Here is a 17,107-nt window from a genome sequence, read left to right on the forward strand (position 1 = left end):
TTCAACTTCTTAAGCCAGCAAAGGATTGAAGCTGTTTACCAATTCCCTGGGGCCCAGCCCACAGCCCCTGCTAAAGTCTAGAGATTTGCTATACAATATTATACACTTACAAATTTGTAAGAGGATAGACCTCATATTAAGTGTTCTACCACAGTAAAATAAATTTTTAAATAAAGGAAACAGTCAACTTCTAGTGGGAGGGATTGACTAGCTAATGGTATGATTACACTAAGAAGGGGGCCAGAATGCCAGCACTGACCGTGCAAGGCTGCAGTGCTTGGCTCAGGCAAGTAGAGCTCTAGAATGTAATGGCCCACCCAGTAGTTGGGGAATTTTGAGACCACTTGGCAACATCTGAATTTGGGAGGAAAGTGATCTCAAGAAATGAAGCTTTTCGTTTTTCCTTGTATTTTAAAATGTTTACAATAAAATATTGCAAAACTAAAAAAAGAGAGTAAGAAACAAACCAACCAACCCTGGCAGCTGTGCTTGTTTATCCTTCTGTGCAATCCCCGTGACATAACTCTTGGATATGTTGTATTTCCAGACATTATTGTCGGATTGAATAATCAGAATGCATCTTGCAGACAGTTCAGGCAAGCAGAGGAGAGAGAAGGGTTGGTTTGTAGACTTTCATTCTTCTTCCTTCCCTAAAATTGGAAAAAAAGGAGATAGGGAGGTCCGATCATCCTCAACTTTGGGAACTTACCTACAAAGGAGGCCGATTCCTGCTTCTTCTGCATCTCTTCAGACTCCAGTGTCTGATGGGAGTCCAGTGGAGTGATGGTACTTACTCCAACCTGAATGATCCAATGTCTGCACTCAATCTGCATTCCAAATTATATCATACACACTGTTAATTGCCATGAAATGTATGCAATTTTGAATTCTGTACATGAATATAGATATATAATATGCAGCAGCTTTATTTTAAACTTTTTAACATATTTTTCTAATTTCAAGTAACCTGGTTCAGTAAGCTCATATTTTCTATTTTCAGGTGGTCATTATCTTGTCAGAAGAGATAAAATTAAATATTGGGGAATTATACATGGAGAGGCCCTTTCGCTAGATTACTAAGGGAAAGACCTCTCTGAAGAGGTAGTATTTGAACTGAATGATGCAAAGGAACTGGTGATGAGTAGTTCTGAGAGGAGAGGGAATGGCCAGTGCAAAGACCCTGAGGCAGCTTGATGGATTGAAGAAACTAGGAAAAAAGTCAGTGTGGCTGAAGCATGGCGATTAACAATCAATACACAGGTGGCATTCAGCTTATGTGAGGCTGTGTAGACTGTGATAAACAGTTTGAATTTTATGCTAACTGCAATAGAAAATCCCTGAAGAATTTTAAGCAAGGAAATGAGATGATTTTTTTAAGCACTCTGGTTTGAGGGATTCTAAAAAATAGTGGAGAAGGGGAGACCATTTAGAAAGCTATTAAAGTAACCCAGGAGAAAAATGAAGTGGTTTTAGTGAAAATAATGAGACCCTATCAGATTTACAATGTATTGTTGACGAAGACATGACACCAAATACTCATAGATTGGATGTGGCTGAATAAAAAGAGAGAGGTAAAAGATGGCTCTGGGTTTTGGCTTGAGCAAGTTGGTGAACAATGCTATTAGCTGAGATGTAGCAGCACCTGAGAAGACCACCTTGGGGAGCTGAGGAAAAAAGATTTCTATTTTGGATATGTTACACTTGAGATGACTATTATCTATCCAGGCAAAGATGCTTCTTGGATATCCGGTGCCATTATCTAGGTGAGAAACAACAGTGGCCTGAACCAGGAACATAGCAGTAGGGCCAAGGGAAGGGGATAGATTTGAGAAAAGTTTGAAGAAAGAGCAAACAGGAGTTGGTTGCTGTTGACAAGTGAGCTGTCAGGCAGTGTGACAGGAATCCCAGGTCTCCGATTAGGATGCCAGAGTGGCACCAGCTCTTGAGATGGTGTGCTGGGCGAGGAGCACGATTGGAAGAGGAGAGGAGGGCCTCACATTTAAATAGGCTCAGTTTTAGTGCCTATGGAAGACCTAAGGCCATGTGCATTGAGTATGTTTTAATCTGAGCCTGGAACTTAAGTGAGAGACAGGTTTTAGAGAGACTGGGGACTCGCCAGTGTAAACATAGTCACTGAAGCCAACAAAGTGGATGCAATTGCTCAGAAAGAGCCTGTAGTGCAAACTCAAAAAGAGACTGTATTTCAGATGGGAAGAAAAAGCTTTACCTAGTGCATGCTGGTTAGCTAAGCAATCCTGGAAATGCAGGGAAGGGGATGAAGAATGTGACTACTCCTCCAAATCAGATATGTTATTCTGTTGGCATAGCTCCTCCTCAGCCAGAACTTACAATGAGGCAATGTTGGATGTGAGTTCAAGACCAAAGCTTTGGGGAGTATTCCTAAGCTTTGGAATCTTAGGGAGTTGCATATTGTTGGTGGAAATGTGAAATGGTGCGGCCACTCTGGAAAAACAGTATGGACATTCCTCAAAAAATAAGAAATAGAACTACTGCATGGTTCAGCAATCCCACCTCTGGATACTTATCAAAAAATTGAAATCAGGGTCTCGAAGAGATATTCGTACTCCTGTGTTCAATTGTGAAGACGTGGGAAGAACTTAAATGTCTGTTCACAGATGAATGGATAAAGAGAATGTGGGACATACATATAAGGAAATACTATTCAACCTTTTACTAAAAAAAAGAAAAAGAAAATTCTGCAACCTGTGACGACATGGATGAAACTTGAAGGTATTATGCTAAATAAAATAAGCCAGATGCCGAAAGACAAATACTTCACAATTCCACTTATATGAGTTATTTAAAGTAGCCAAAGTCATGGAAGCAAAGAGTGGAATGGTCATTGCCTGAGGCTCAGGAAGCGGGAAATGGGGAGCTACTAATCCACAGAAATAGTGTCAGTTAAGCAAGATGGAATATGCTATAGAGGTCTGCTGTACAACATTGTACCTATAGTCAGCGATAATGTATTCTACACTGAAAATTTTGGTAAGAGGGTAGGTTGTTGCATCTCCAGATGCTGTTCAGTTTGGGTGACTGTCTTCCAGGCAGTGGAGGTCAGCAGAAGACAAGCCATCAGCGAAAGATGCAGGCCACTGTGCCAGGAGCTGCAATGAGGATGCTGGCTATTAAACCCAGTGCCTCTGACTTCAAAATTGGCAAACAGTCACTGCCCCGCAGCTGCCTCTTTAGAATAATAGACAATCTGTGTGTGGGAGGAACTCTGGAGATTAGTTGGTGCTAATTTTTCATTTTACAAATGGATTGGATAAATCCCTGAAAGGGAAACTTGTTAAAAGACACACACCTGCTTTTTGGGTAAAGTCTCTGATTATATTGGACAGTTTCCAGTTGTATTCTAATGCTATTTTGGGGACTCTTTTCAGAGGAAATGAAACCAATTTTATATATCCCCTCTGTGCACCGCATAGCCGAATCTACTCCCAGAGGACTTCTAGTGTAAAGGTTAAGAGTCGTCTCAAACTCCCGGGGCTAGAATCCCCGCTCTATCCCTTAGGAGTTATATGATCATAACCTCTGTCAACTTCCTTCCCTTATACGTAAAGTGGAGATAAGAAGAATATTATGGAGTTATTATGAGCATTGAGTGAGAAAATGCCTGTCAAATTGTGGGTCTACCGCCTCACTCATGGTATGCTCACAATAAATTTTGGCAATCTTGTTATTGCTTTTGATATTACTTTATATTACTTGCCTCTGTCTCTTAGTGTCCAGGATGGAAACATTAATAACACGCCCAGAGGTTTGTTTCTCTGGCATGTAGTGTACATAAAATAAATATATGTTGAGAGAAGGACAAAAGGAAAGAAGGGAAAGAGTGAAAAAGGGAGGCTATCACATTGAAAGGTCTTTCTTTGTTATCTGTACCACATTCTGAAGTGTGGAAATGTGTGTTATTTTTGCTAATAATATTGCCTCTTTTTCTGACCTGTGAACTATTCAGCCAGCTCTTTTAACACAACACAGGGAAGATCAAGATGGAAGGGGCACCCTTTGTGTGTCTTTGTGTGTTTTAAGCGTGGCAAACAATACCAGAGGTTTACCATTGTTTCTATCTATAGCTAAACTCTCTTCCTGTACATCTGCAGTTGTTCCTCCCGAGTGTCTATGTACTAGCCAGAGGTGCAGGACAGACAAAGGCACAATGCTTTCCCTTAATAAGCTTGCATGAAGCAGAGACAGTTGAAACAAAGGGTATTTATAACAACAGAAGTTGTTAGAGATGGTGGCATAAAGTACTCTATAGTCGGAGCAACTGGGTTTGGAGCCAGCACTTAGCATCTTTGTGACCTAAACAGGTGAGTAACCTGTCTGAGCCACAGTATCACCTGTAAACTAGGAGTAGTGATAGCACTGACAATTGAGTTAATGCACAGGGTCTGGCACAAATAACACCCCAGTTTTATCACAAAATCATAAGCATGTAATTCTGAAACATAACAATATCATGTTCAAGCACACCATAGGACATGTTAGGTGAAATGTTCAAACTAAAATGATACATTATTTATTACACCCATATTATTACCCCACCAACCACACTGAAACAGGCCTTACCTCTGCTGGACCCTGTATGTACAGGGCTCAGCCTGGCATACTGTTTGCTCTTGTGCTTTGCCTGCCTCCCAAGCAAGCAATAGCTACTATGGTTCGGAAGACAAGTGCTCTGAGCCTGGAAAGGTGAAGTCCTCAAGGTTAGGTCTTGAAGAAGGAATGGGACTTCTTCAAACAGAAGGAAGAGATTTAGCTCTTTCAGGCTTGGGACTAAAAATGGCTGTGACCTATTCAGGGGACTTCAAGAATTTGTATGGAACAATTCTACATTACCCAGGTAAGCAGGGATTATATTTGAGTGAGCACTGAATGCAGAATTAGACAGGATCTATAATAGAGAGAAGCAATAGAGGGTTCAAGGAGAAGATTAACATGGACAAAGCAACTTTTAAATAATTAATTTGGTAAATTAACATCATGATGGATACTGAAATCAGGGAGTCCATTTTGGAATACTCTAGGCTTTGATGTACTAAAGACCTTGTCAGGGATGATAAGGAGTTTTTTTAAAAAAAGAAGAAGAATGAGTATGAGACAGAAAGGATCAGAAGGTGACTGGAAACAGGTGCAGGGAAGAGATGGTCAGTGGGGGGAACATCGAAGTCACAAGCCAAGCTGGCAGAAGTCTGTATAGTAGACACACACAAGCAAGTCCAGAGAGAAGAAGGGTTATGAGCTTCCTTCAAGTCTAGTTGCATTTGATCCAACAGTGGGACAACCATGTGAAAATTATAATTTAGCAGAACAGAACTGAAGTTCAAAGAGAAGTCAAAGCTAAGGGTGTGTATGTATCAGGGAATTAGTCAAGTATCAGTCAGAGCGAAAGAAATGAGAGAGAGTAGAATTTCTGAGGAGATGGTATGGCAAAAGTAACGCAGGATTCCAGCAGGTGAGGGGCAATGAGGCCATTCCCATGGCAGCACTTACGGGGGCGGGGTGATTAAACACAACATAAATAGGAAAAATATGGTGACTGCATGATAATGATGACCTACTTTAGTCATTTATTCATTTATTTAGCCCCATTTCCTAGAATCTCAAAGCCAAAAATAGATATTGAGACATTCTGCAGGAACTAAGGCTCCGTGGAACTGAGTTCATGGGTTTCCCCTGAAATAGCTGTAGAATCAGACTTGCCCCTTTTCAGTGTCCTCACTTTTCAGCTTGTGGGACTGGCTGGTCCTGTGTCTCACCACCTCACCGGATGTGGTTCGATTCGTACTCTGTTGTATACAAAGCAGGCTCCAACGTGCTTGATCCCCCTTTACCAGGAGCAAGGCCAGGCACAGAGGCTATGACGTCAGCGAGAGCACGGCTCCTGAAAAGGAGCCCTCGGTGCAAACGCTGACACTGGATCTCACCCTCTTTCTCTCTTTTTCATTTGTATTTACTTTCATTTTCTTAAGTAATTTTCCGGCCTTTGGAACATGAAAGAAACAGTTTACTGCTAAGCTCCTTGCCTTCGTATGCATGTTAATTAAATAATCCATGGCTTATAATTTTACTTCCAAAAAGATATTGAAATGGATACTGTTTTATGTGAAGGGGGCTTTAAATTTTAACCACAGTTATAGCCAAGTGATTGCAATAATTATTTTTAAGCCAGATCAGTCAAAATCAAAACAGGTATTTTTGAAAGTGTAAAAAATGAGGTCCCATGTACCAATATTTTGCACAATTTCACATAATTTTATTGAAGGGATAGCCATTTGAGATCTTCACCTTTTTATGAATTCTTTATGAAGTCACAGAAATCTTAATACCCTCCCAGTTTTCTTCTTGAAGGAAATAATTTGAAAAATTCCAAGGAAAGAAACAGAAAGCTTTTAAAATAAGCTAAAATCATTCGTCCTGAATGGAAAAATCATAATAATCTATTCTGAGGCATTTTAATACAGCTACTATAAAATCATCTCTTCTAGGAGGTTAGGAAGTTCTTCAAAACTGTTACTTAAATAGTCTTACTCAAAGGACTTGACAGAAATAGAACCTCTAAAACCCAAGGATTAGAAGGAAGTGGTTGGTGAGATTTTAAATGTCTTCCTTTTAATTGCTCTTCATCATCACAGATTTGCACTAAGCTCACTTTCATGCCTGGCTCCCCGTGGGACCATTGGGTCAGAGTTTCTTCTGTTATGTTTACTTGCTGGAGTGAACCTTTCAGGTTTTTTTCAATTCCAGAGTTGCAAAACTCAGTTTTGAAAATAGTTGGCAGTATCAGTTGACCAGATTTGTCTGCAGCAATTCCTTTTGTTTTGAACCAGTGAGGCCTGAGGTCAAGAAGTACATGGGATAACTTGAGAAAACCACGGTGACAGGGCTCTTCTATTTGCAAATTTCTAAGACGATTTTATCAGGTTCTGGCTTCTTCTCTCTTCTGTTACTGTGTCTTCTTGCTGACTACTCTTGAGCTGTCGCAAGCCCCCTTCCTGGGTGGCAGTAGTCCACCCATCCCTCTGCAGTCGTCTCTGTCCTGAGGCCTGTGGGATGGAAGGAAAGACAAATTGCATGCTGGATTGAAAAGCTGAATTCTGAAGCCAAATCTTAGTTTCACCTCAAGTTTTGCAATCTTGGACAAGCTACATAAACTCAGCCCCTCCTTCCTTTTCCCTCCACTTAAAAAAAATTGTTTTTTATTTTAATTTTACCACAGTAAGGCATACCTAAAATATCATATACAGCAGAAGTTCTTTTAACTGGCATCCTCTTAAATGATTTCCGGGTTAAGTTACTCTCTCCCTTCCCTAGACATAACCTGCTGACCGAAGCTCACAGCTATTCACCACCAGGGCCTCACATGCTGTAAGGCCACTAGCCCGCCTGTAAACTTTTGCCCTCACCTGGGCATCTGTATGTGAACAAAGATTCTGTTTCTAAAACCTGCTGTGTCAATTGTACTTGTTCATATAATTACTAGATTCAATTATAAATTAGGTAAACTAATGACATATGAATGCAGAACACAATTGCTATTTCTATGATGATGTTTTGGAAAGACTCAATAAAGTTGAGTTACAGAAAATAAAATGCTACAGGTCATATTCCCATGGGAGTCTTCTGGTGTTAAATAAGCTTCACAGGAAGTGCTCAGCAGCATGTCTGATATTTAATAAGGATTCAGTACATGTTAGCTGTTATTATGGTCATTACTGATTTAATATTGTGCACCCAGGTCATTTTAGAACAAAACAGAAAAGAAGGTAAGGATAAACCAAATCAATATTTCAAAAGAAGATATTGAGATAAACTTTTAAATCCAGTAACCAAACATTAGACAACAAAGGACCTAAACATCATTGCGATCATTTTTTTTTACACCAGAATACTTGAATGTAAAATTAAGAGGATATTGATCACATTTCTTAACAGTTTAGCTGGGGGAGAGGGTACTGAGTTATTCATGAAATGTAACATATTTCAATTTTAACAACAAATTGCCACATGGACTTAGGAAACTGTCCAATCTTTTCTGTTGTTGTATTTTCTGTTAGGTAAGGATAATGATAAATAATTTTTTTATGTGGCCAGAAGAATTACTTTGGGAAAAGTACATTGTGGGCATATTTGATTCTCTCCCTTGAGCGTGAGCTCTGCCTGGTTCAGTGTGCTGTTCATGCTGCATGAAGCTCTCAAACCATCAAAAAGGATGGGTGAAGTGCTATTTTTTTAAAAAAAAAATTATTTCCTATCAAGATCTAGACCTATTCACTTAGTATGAGGCTTGCACCAAGTTTCAACAGGTGAAATGTGCTTTACCACCAAAAGCAAAAATGACTCAGAATAAAGTAATGTGATGAAGAGGAAAGATCCTGTTTCATAAGATTGTGCCACTGAATTAAGCCTTTAATGCCACAATCGATCTTGTAAACACAATATAAAAACATGTACACTAGATATGAGATTCAAACTCATTTATTTTAGGGGGTCTGGTCAAACTCAATTAATTTCTATTATTTGAAACAAGTCCAAATGCTGACATTTAAAATCATTTTTATAGCTGACCATGGAAATACATTCACAGTTATTTAATATATGATTATGTAGCAAGCCAGCCAGTCTATCCTGATTGTATTGACTGAGCCCAAACCCTAGATAGTCATTACATTAAAAATATAGAGAGAAAGAGCAGTGATTTAGAAGGTATCATCAAAATCTTTAAAGAGATATCCATGCTGTTACTGTTATTGGGAGCGGAGAGAGTGTACTTTTTTTAAAAGAAACAATTCATAAATTCAAAAATAAATGCTATTTACTTTCCTGTTTTTTATAAGATCCTTAAAATTAATATTAATATCAACCCTTGAAAAGAAATATTAAAATTTAATTTAATTCAATACGTATTTATACATGACACTCAACTAGGGAAATTATAAAGAGCCAAGACTGGATCTTTTCTGTGTTTTAACAAGTTTACTCTATAGTGTAGTAGACATGCGTTCATCTAACTAACATACTTCTGTCTGTGACGTGCAGAGAGCCAAACTGGACCAGGAAAGACTATGCAATTTCTGAATGTGCTCTTATTAATATGCCTTAAAGTCAAGTGTCCTTAGACCATTAAGAAGTTGTCAGATGGAGGCTTCCAAAGATGGGTGGGGGGAAATGTGGAATTACTATTCAATCAACCAGAGTTTTAGTCATGCACGATGACGAAGTTCTATAGCTCTGCTATACACCATTGTACTTACAGCCAACAGTACCATATTGTGCAGGTAAAAACTTGTTAAGAGGGTAGATCTCATGTTTGTGATTTTTGCCACAATACATAAAAAAATGTTAGATGACCCTTTTTATTTGAGCCATCGTGGAAATGGGAGGAAAAGTCGGTCATTGTAAAACTTGATCACAGTAAGCCAGAGAGCTTAAAAGCAATACTGGATGAGAACAATTCCTCATGCAATCAATAAGCAATTTACCAGAATATCCTAAGAGATAAGGAAGCAGCTGCATTTGACTTTTTGAATAGTCATTTTTTCCACATGAATTGAATTTCCTTCCATGGTTACATGTCAGATTACATAGACAATGAGAATATACTGGATAAAATCAGTTTTGTACGGAGGAAGATTTTGGATCCTAGCCTAAACAATATTCTTATCACGAAGCCATGAAAGTGTGACCTTAATCATGCTACTGTTACATGGGTGGACAAGTAAATATAGAGTTGCAATTACATCACAGTGGGCTGAAGCTGTGCATTACATATCAAGTTCCAGCCCATGGGGATCAGTTATACTGTAGGACTCATAATTTATTGATGAACTATACAAGTGACTTATAAATACCTCCATTCAAAATGCAGAATTACTAGACCAAATGGAGCTGGTAATACCTTATACCAGGAAACTAATGACAATACAATTTAAAATACCCTTAGATATATTTCTAAAATCATTCTAAAGATAGAATAATGTTTAATTGACATAAGTATAAACTGGCATATTTTAACACAAATGAAATTTAGTGAAAGATTAATTTACAAAGCAAGTGTCAGTAGGATTATTGTCTCAGTTAGGTTAGAAAAGCAACATTATAAATGAGTTGCACTGATAGTAGGTTGTTTAAATGGAGAAGGATAGCAGTACAGAGAATTAAACCTACCATTGCTTAAGCCTTATCATCTCTGAGTACATATTCAAGTTTTTTTTTTAAAGATTTTATTTATTTTATTTTTAGAGAGGGAAGGGAGGGAGAAAGAGAGAGAGAGAGAGAGAGAGAGAGAGAGAGAGAGAGAAACATCAATGTGTGGTTGCTGGGGGTTATGGCCTGCAACCCAGGAATGTACCCTGGCTGGGAATCGAACCTGGGACACTTTGGTTCCCAGCCCGCGCTCAATCCACTGAGCTACGCCAACCAGGGCCATATTCAAGTTTTTAATCAACATACTTAGAGATATTTTTTAAAACAAGACAGCATACAGAGAGTAAAACTTAACATATCTGTATTTATAATGTAGAATATAAGTATTCATCTATAGTTTAGCATGCAAATATATATTTATATTAAAATTATATTTTGGTATGTTATATAGTATATAATTATGTTATATATTTGTCAATATAGTATTTTATTTAAGAGCATTGAAACTGTAATCTATAAAGCAAAAGGCTAAATAGTCATAGAGTCACCACCTTGCAATTTCCTGGGATTGTTTCAGAATAAACTCAGGCTCTCCCCTCCCCATAGATGACGAGAAGGAAGAAATACACTGTGCCAGCGGTCCCCAACCTTTTAGGCACCAGGGACTAGTTTCATGGAAGGCAATTTTTCCATGGAAGAGGGGGTGGCTTTATAGCCTGCCACCAGATGCAGCTTAATTGTCACTTGCCACTCACTGATAGGGTTTTAATGTGAGTCTGCAAGCGATTGATTTATTATGGTCTCTGTGCAGTCAAACCTCTCTGCTAATGATAATCTGTACTTGCAGCCACTCTGCAGGGCTGGCATCACTGCCTCAGCTCCACCTCAGATGATCAGGCATTAGATTCTCATAAGGAGTGCGCAACCTGGATCCCTCACATGCGAAGTTCACAGTAGGGTTCCCGCTCCCAGGAGAATCTAATGCTGCCCCTGATCTGACAGGAGGTGGAGCTCAGGCAGTAAGGGGAGCCATAGGGAGTGACTGTAAATACAGATGAAGCTTCACTCATCAGCTGCTCACCCCCTGCTGTGCAGCCTAGTCCCTAAGCGGCCATGGACCCATTGGGGTCCCCTGCACTATGCTACATTTAGCAACTTCACCTGTTAGAAAGAGGCTCTTCTTAATTATCAGGATGAAAAATCATTGGTTCAAGGAAAACCAAACTCCAACATTTCTTTCTTAAAGCTCTTCACTACAGAATAAACTGCAATACCGTTAGTTCTGGATGATTTAAATATTCTTGGGATCACTTCCCTCAAAGAACCTATTTCTTATATCCTAGATTTCAGTTCATTTACTCTTCCAAGGTTCACAAACTAAGGTATCTAACAGCTTGATCAGCGGGGCAGGAGATGCGCATGGCATATCTATCCCAAGCAAAAGCTATAATTGCATATCAACACGTTGACATATCATGGTGTAGATGGCAAAGAATCCAGGGAAATTTTCTTCCTTGCAATGGACGGTTTGCAACTCCACCTGCCTCACCTGTCCCCAGCTCCTTTCTCTGACACAGAAGAAACGTGCACAAAGCTCAGTCTTTCTGGTGCCAAGTTTGAAGTTCATGCCCAGTTTCCTGATAAGTGACACCATGACCTCACCTCTTCATTAACCCAGAGGGGATGGCATATTCTATGTTTAAGACCTCCCCATGATTTCCTGTGTTAAAAATAAAATATTAGAGTCTCTGAGGTATCTTGATGTAAAGAGTTTATTAAATGCCTTTGGATGTGGTGCTAATATATGAATTTCAATTCTCTTTCTCTTCTTTTCTAGGATGGGGACCAGTAAATTACTTGCAGCCTGTACCCAGAATCAGTGAGTAAAACTCTCTATAATGTTTGAGTCTTGGATAGTTACAGATATGCAGAGCAGCAACTAGAATATCTGAAAATCCCATAATGTTGCTTTCAAACACCTGCTCTTTCAAGGAAAACTGTCACCAGAAGACACAGCCTATGGGGCATTGTTGGGGTATAAAGTCTTGGAGGGCGGGGGAGAGAAGGAAGAAAACCATGATCCTTGCCCTCTTATAATTTACAGAGGAAACCAAAGACTTCTGAGATAGGTTTCAGTTATATCTAGCTTAATGAATAATTAATGTTCTTCTTATTTAAAGGTGTTTACATTTTTCTGTTATTCTTTAAAAATATTTAACACTGCCCTGACTGGTGTGGCTCGGTTGGGTGTCATCCTACAAAGTGAAAGGTCGCCCAGTCTGATTCCTTGTCAGGGCACGTGCCCAGGTTGCGGGTTTGGTCTCCTGTTGGGGCGTGTACAAGAGGCAGCCAATCAGTGTTTTTCTTCCTCTCCTTCTCCCTCCCTTCCCCTCTTTCTAAAACTAAATTTTAAAATCTTTCTTAAAAAAGTATTTAATGCTTCCTGGAGACATTGAACTTTGTCCAGAAATGTCTTCCTCTAAGAATACAATAAAACCTTACTAATTCAGATACTTAGTAATACATAACTTTGACCATTTGACCAAGACTACCATGAAAGTGACCTTTGAATTGCATGCAGGCCACGGATTTGATAAGTAGAGGCAACATCTGCAACTTATGTTAAGAGAATAACTGTTTTCCGGGCTCTAGCATATGGTCTTTAGGCAAAAAGATTCAACTACAAAATGAGGATCCATGCCATCAAGTAGACGTCTCCTTACACAGACTTTATTGGCAGATCAGAGTATTGAAAGTACATAATAAAGCTGCATGGCTTTCGGTAAATTCTGACACCCCTAATTCAGGCTAGCTTCTTCCATTTTTTTTCTACCTTCCCAAACTCATTCCAATCTAAGGAAGTTTACTGTTGGGTTATATCTGAACACAGTATTTATTACTAGAAGATCAATTCCTATTAACTTATTTTTCAAATTTACAAATATAAATTTTAATATCTCTCACTGCTTATCTGTAACATCGATTACCTAGATGATATAGTGTATTTACTTTTATAATAAAAATGATGCATCATTCCCTTTTCTTTTTCATGCTTTTCATACAGCAGGTGATTTTTTTTAATTTAAAACTCAATATTTTCACAAAACAGGCAAGACAAATTCCCAGGATAATAGTGAAGATTTATGATGAGAAAAAAAATAACCCCAGATCATGCCTTCCTTGGTCATGTTGAAAAATTGGAACAGTAACTGAATTACCATTCATTCATTCATTCAACAAACACTCAAGGGCCATGCTTATTGCTTCAAGGTGTGTGGAGATAAATAAAATTCTCATCTTGTCTCTATTGTGCTGACAGCCCCTAATTTGAAACAGAGATGAAGACAAATAATTTTTTCATGTGATAGGTGATGTGTTATTCTTGTAAGCCAAGTGCTTTGGGAAACATAAAGAATATACCATTATATCTGGCTGGAAGAATTGGGGAAATATTCATTATAGGTATAACATTTGAGCTCATTCTTAAAGAATAGATGCAATTTCTACAAGTAGATAAAAAGAACAACATTTCAAACCAGCATGAGCAAAAGCATGGAGGTATGGAAGTGCATGAATTGCTCAAGAAAAACATATAATTGGTTTTGAGAACTGAGGGGGTGGGGAAGCTGTATGTGGTATATATAAAGGCATGTTACTATGAAAATATGCCCTTACTTAGTAATTTAAAAGATTGGAGCTCAGAGAATGATTTACTTGAGAGTCATCTGCAGACAGTTGAAATTTGAAGAAATGGGAATAGATAATTCTCTCATAAACAATTGAGAGAACTTTTAGGAATACAGAATAGAATTAACTCTGTGAAACAGAAGAGGAAGAGCCAAAAAAAATAAATTTGATGGTGGATATAAAGAAATTTGAGGGACTTCATGTCCGAGAGCTTCCATTTTCTTTACACTGTGCTGTTGGATAAGCACAGGATATAGACCAGGAGGACACGAGTTTGAATCCCAGCTCAGCTGCCGTGAATGATGTCACATAACCTACCTACCTTTTGGGGTAGTCTTCTGTAAAGTAGACTCAATATTCACATTTAGTCCTTGGGTTGGAGAACTGTATAATGTATGTGAGAGCACGTTCTAAATGGTAAAGCTTTCCATGTCGAGAAGCAGTCTGATGCACTGGCCAGAACACATGCAGAGTGACCTCACTGAGCTGTTGTCTATAAAATGGGGGTAATGATGCATAGCTTATGTGACTTGTCAAGATTATTAAAAATAAGGTATGTCCAATATATTCACATAAAGGTATGTCCAATATATTCCCATCTACAGATGGGACTAGATAATTATCATCTGTGAACAGGAGCTCATCCAGAGGAGGGAGAAAGACCACAACGGGGAACGAAAACAAGACAGGGCATGAAAAATGTTTTTAAGCAGAATTAAGAGCCCATTCTGAAACTATGACTTTGCAGGTACAGCCATCCCTATAAGCCCCAGAGCTGCAAAAATGGATGATGTAATGGACCTAGAGTTGGGGAAGGTCAAAGCCAGTGCTACGTCATTGAGGGGAACAACTGAAAAGATTAATCAACACATATCTCAGAAGCTTGAAGGCCTGGTGCTCCAAGCCCTTTACAACACTAGGATGGCAGAATACTGACTTCTCTACTCAGGGTCCAGGGATCCTGAGGCTCTTTTTATTATCAAGGAAGTGATTTGAGTTGCTGAAGTATGTCTCCCAGTTATATACTCTTTCATCAGCTAAGTTCCAGCCACAGAGATCCACCAGACCCTTGCCTGCCCCTTCACCCTTGGCTCACAGTCCCCTCCCTAGCCTGTTCCCTGTCTCCTTTTCCACTTCAGTTTTAGTACTTCCCTTGCACATGAGGCCAAAAAAAAAGGCTCCTACCTCCTTGGAATAGGAAACTTAAATTTGAACCAAGTAGAGAAGGGCTAGGCTGCAAGCCAGACTTGTCTCTCATGCCATCAGCATCAGTTCTAGACCTCAGTAGAGAATTCACTGATTGCAATAGGCAGGACCACGTGTCCTCTCACACACTGGGAAGTGGGTTATCTTGCCGGCCACTAGGATAATGTCCACTGTCCTCTTAAAATGCTTTGTGGACTCCAGGAGAGAGCTGCCAACATCTCTCTTGATAGTTACTAAACTTACCTCAGAGAGAGATTCAAGTTCCTAGAGCATGTTCTCAGGTTGCCAGTTGGCTGTAAGAAAGAGCATATAGGCTGTATCTTGCACATTATTGACTCCTATTTTAATTGATGTAAAATACAGTCCTCATTTGGGAACATGCTTGATTCATTCACCCAGTAGTTATTCGTTAAGCATATACTGTATTCAAGGTGCTAGCTACTATCCAAGATCGTTGCCAAAAATGAATGTAAGTGTCTTCCATAAATAATATTTGAAACACTGGGAGAACCCTGTCAAATTCAGACAAAATTTTAGGTTTATATGAAAATATAACTGTAGAAACTCATTAGGGTTGGGAAACCCCAGAGTTGCTTTTTTTTTTCTTTCTCTGCAAGCTTTGCTCCCAGAGCCCATTCTTCTCTGAATAGTAACAGGGATCGCACAGAATTCACCTCTAAGCACTTTGTTTTGTGTACATTTCTTTCAGCCAGCTGTGGTAATTCGCAGATGTGTATATTGTTCCAGAACACATCGCATCCTCACTCCCCATACATGGTCCTTCCCTACCTGGCAGGAGGCATGCTGAGGTTCACCCCGTCTCTGCCTTCCCCCGGGGAAGGAAGCACCGCGGGATGATTCTCCCTCCCTGCCACAAGTGCACACTAACCTTTTCCTGAATGTGCTTTCATCGCTTGGTGTCATGCCAGCCAGACCAGAGCGCTCTCTGCAGCTACCATTTCATTGCCACCTGGGTTGTATGCAGACTTCCTTCTAGATCTACTAGAGGGAGCAGCTCATGTCCAAATAAAAACAAACACAAACCCCCCTGTCCATTTATATTTTCCTCTGTTTCCTTCTTTAATTAACATGTCTTCTTTCTGGACTCTTTAAACCTCATCTCTATCCTTTATATACATCACAGATACTAGTAACCCTTAGGGACAGTCTTTTGGTTTATTTCCCACTTAGGTGAAAGAACACAAGATTCATGTCCATCCAATGGCAAATTCAAAACCAGGAGTATGCGGGCAGTGGCCTTTCATTTACATATTTTCTCATTGCTCTTTATAACTCCTTTGTTCAATGCGGGATAATCCCATGAGTCCTTGCCACCAAGAATGCAGTCCAGATTGGAACATCACAGACTTGAGGATCTTGATAAAATGTTCATGGCACCATCTAAAACTTGAATCTTCTTACTCTGGATCCTATACGTCCTTGGGTCTCCATTTATAGACTGAAAAAAAGAATGCTTTCCTTCTATTTCCTGAGTGGAAGTAATTCAAAATCATCTCTTAGGGTAAGTGAACTGAGAGATATTCCTTGGGTTTTCACAAAGAAAATCTTTGGATGGGGTCTGCATCCCAGCAAAAGGATATACACAGTCAAGGGTGATACCTTTTTGCATACCAATAGCATACTCTCTCCCAAGGCAGCAGCGCCACCTTTGTGGAAAGCTGCAGTAGAGTGTGATTTTAAAGGAAAACTTGCTCCTGGCCACAACTTCACATGTTCAAGTAGACTCAGTCACACAACCTGTGCTCACACCCTAGAGCTCTGCATTTTATAGGTGTGTTGTCCACACAGTTCCTGGAAGAGAGTGTTGGGTAAGTGTGTGCAGTGTCCTGTGCTCATCCAGCTCCAAGAAAGAGAAACACATCTCCTGTTCTTGAGCTCTGCAGATGTCAGAGATGTGGCTTCTGTACAAGTGGGGGCCTCAGCCCCGTGCTGGGCGAGCCTTGGCATTTTCCAGGGCTCCCCTGTGCTCACCTTCTCTAGGGAATAAGGACACTTGAGAAGAAGGTGATATGGTATT

The 17,107-nt window shown here is 39.5% G+C and overlaps 1 protein-coding gene across 2 annotated transcripts in view; it reads left to right on the plus strand.

Annotated features, from left to right (window-relative positions):
* CHST9 (carbohydrate sulfotransferase 9) overlaps positions 1-17,107 on the plus strand; it is a 231,106-nt gene that overhangs the window by 119,121 nt on the left and 94,878 nt on the right. Inside the window, exon 4 of one of the 2 annotated variants that reach the window (XM_028524462.2) lies at positions 12,014-12,055. In XM_028524462.2, the coding sequence (XP_028380263.1) occupies positions 12,014-12,055 (42 nt within the window). Of the gene's footprint in view, positions 1-12,013; positions 12,056-17,107 lie in introns of those variants that run through there. The other variant, XM_036009187.1, reaches the window with a different exon arrangement.

The sequence above is a fragment of the Phyllostomus discolor genome, chromosome 9, assembly GCF_004126475.2.
Source record: "Phyllostomus discolor isolate MPI-MPIP mPhyDis1 chromosome 9, mPhyDis1.pri.v3, whole genome shotgun sequence".
Taxonomy (NCBI): domain Eukaryota; kingdom Metazoa; phylum Chordata; class Mammalia; order Chiroptera; family Phyllostomidae; genus Phyllostomus; species Phyllostomus discolor.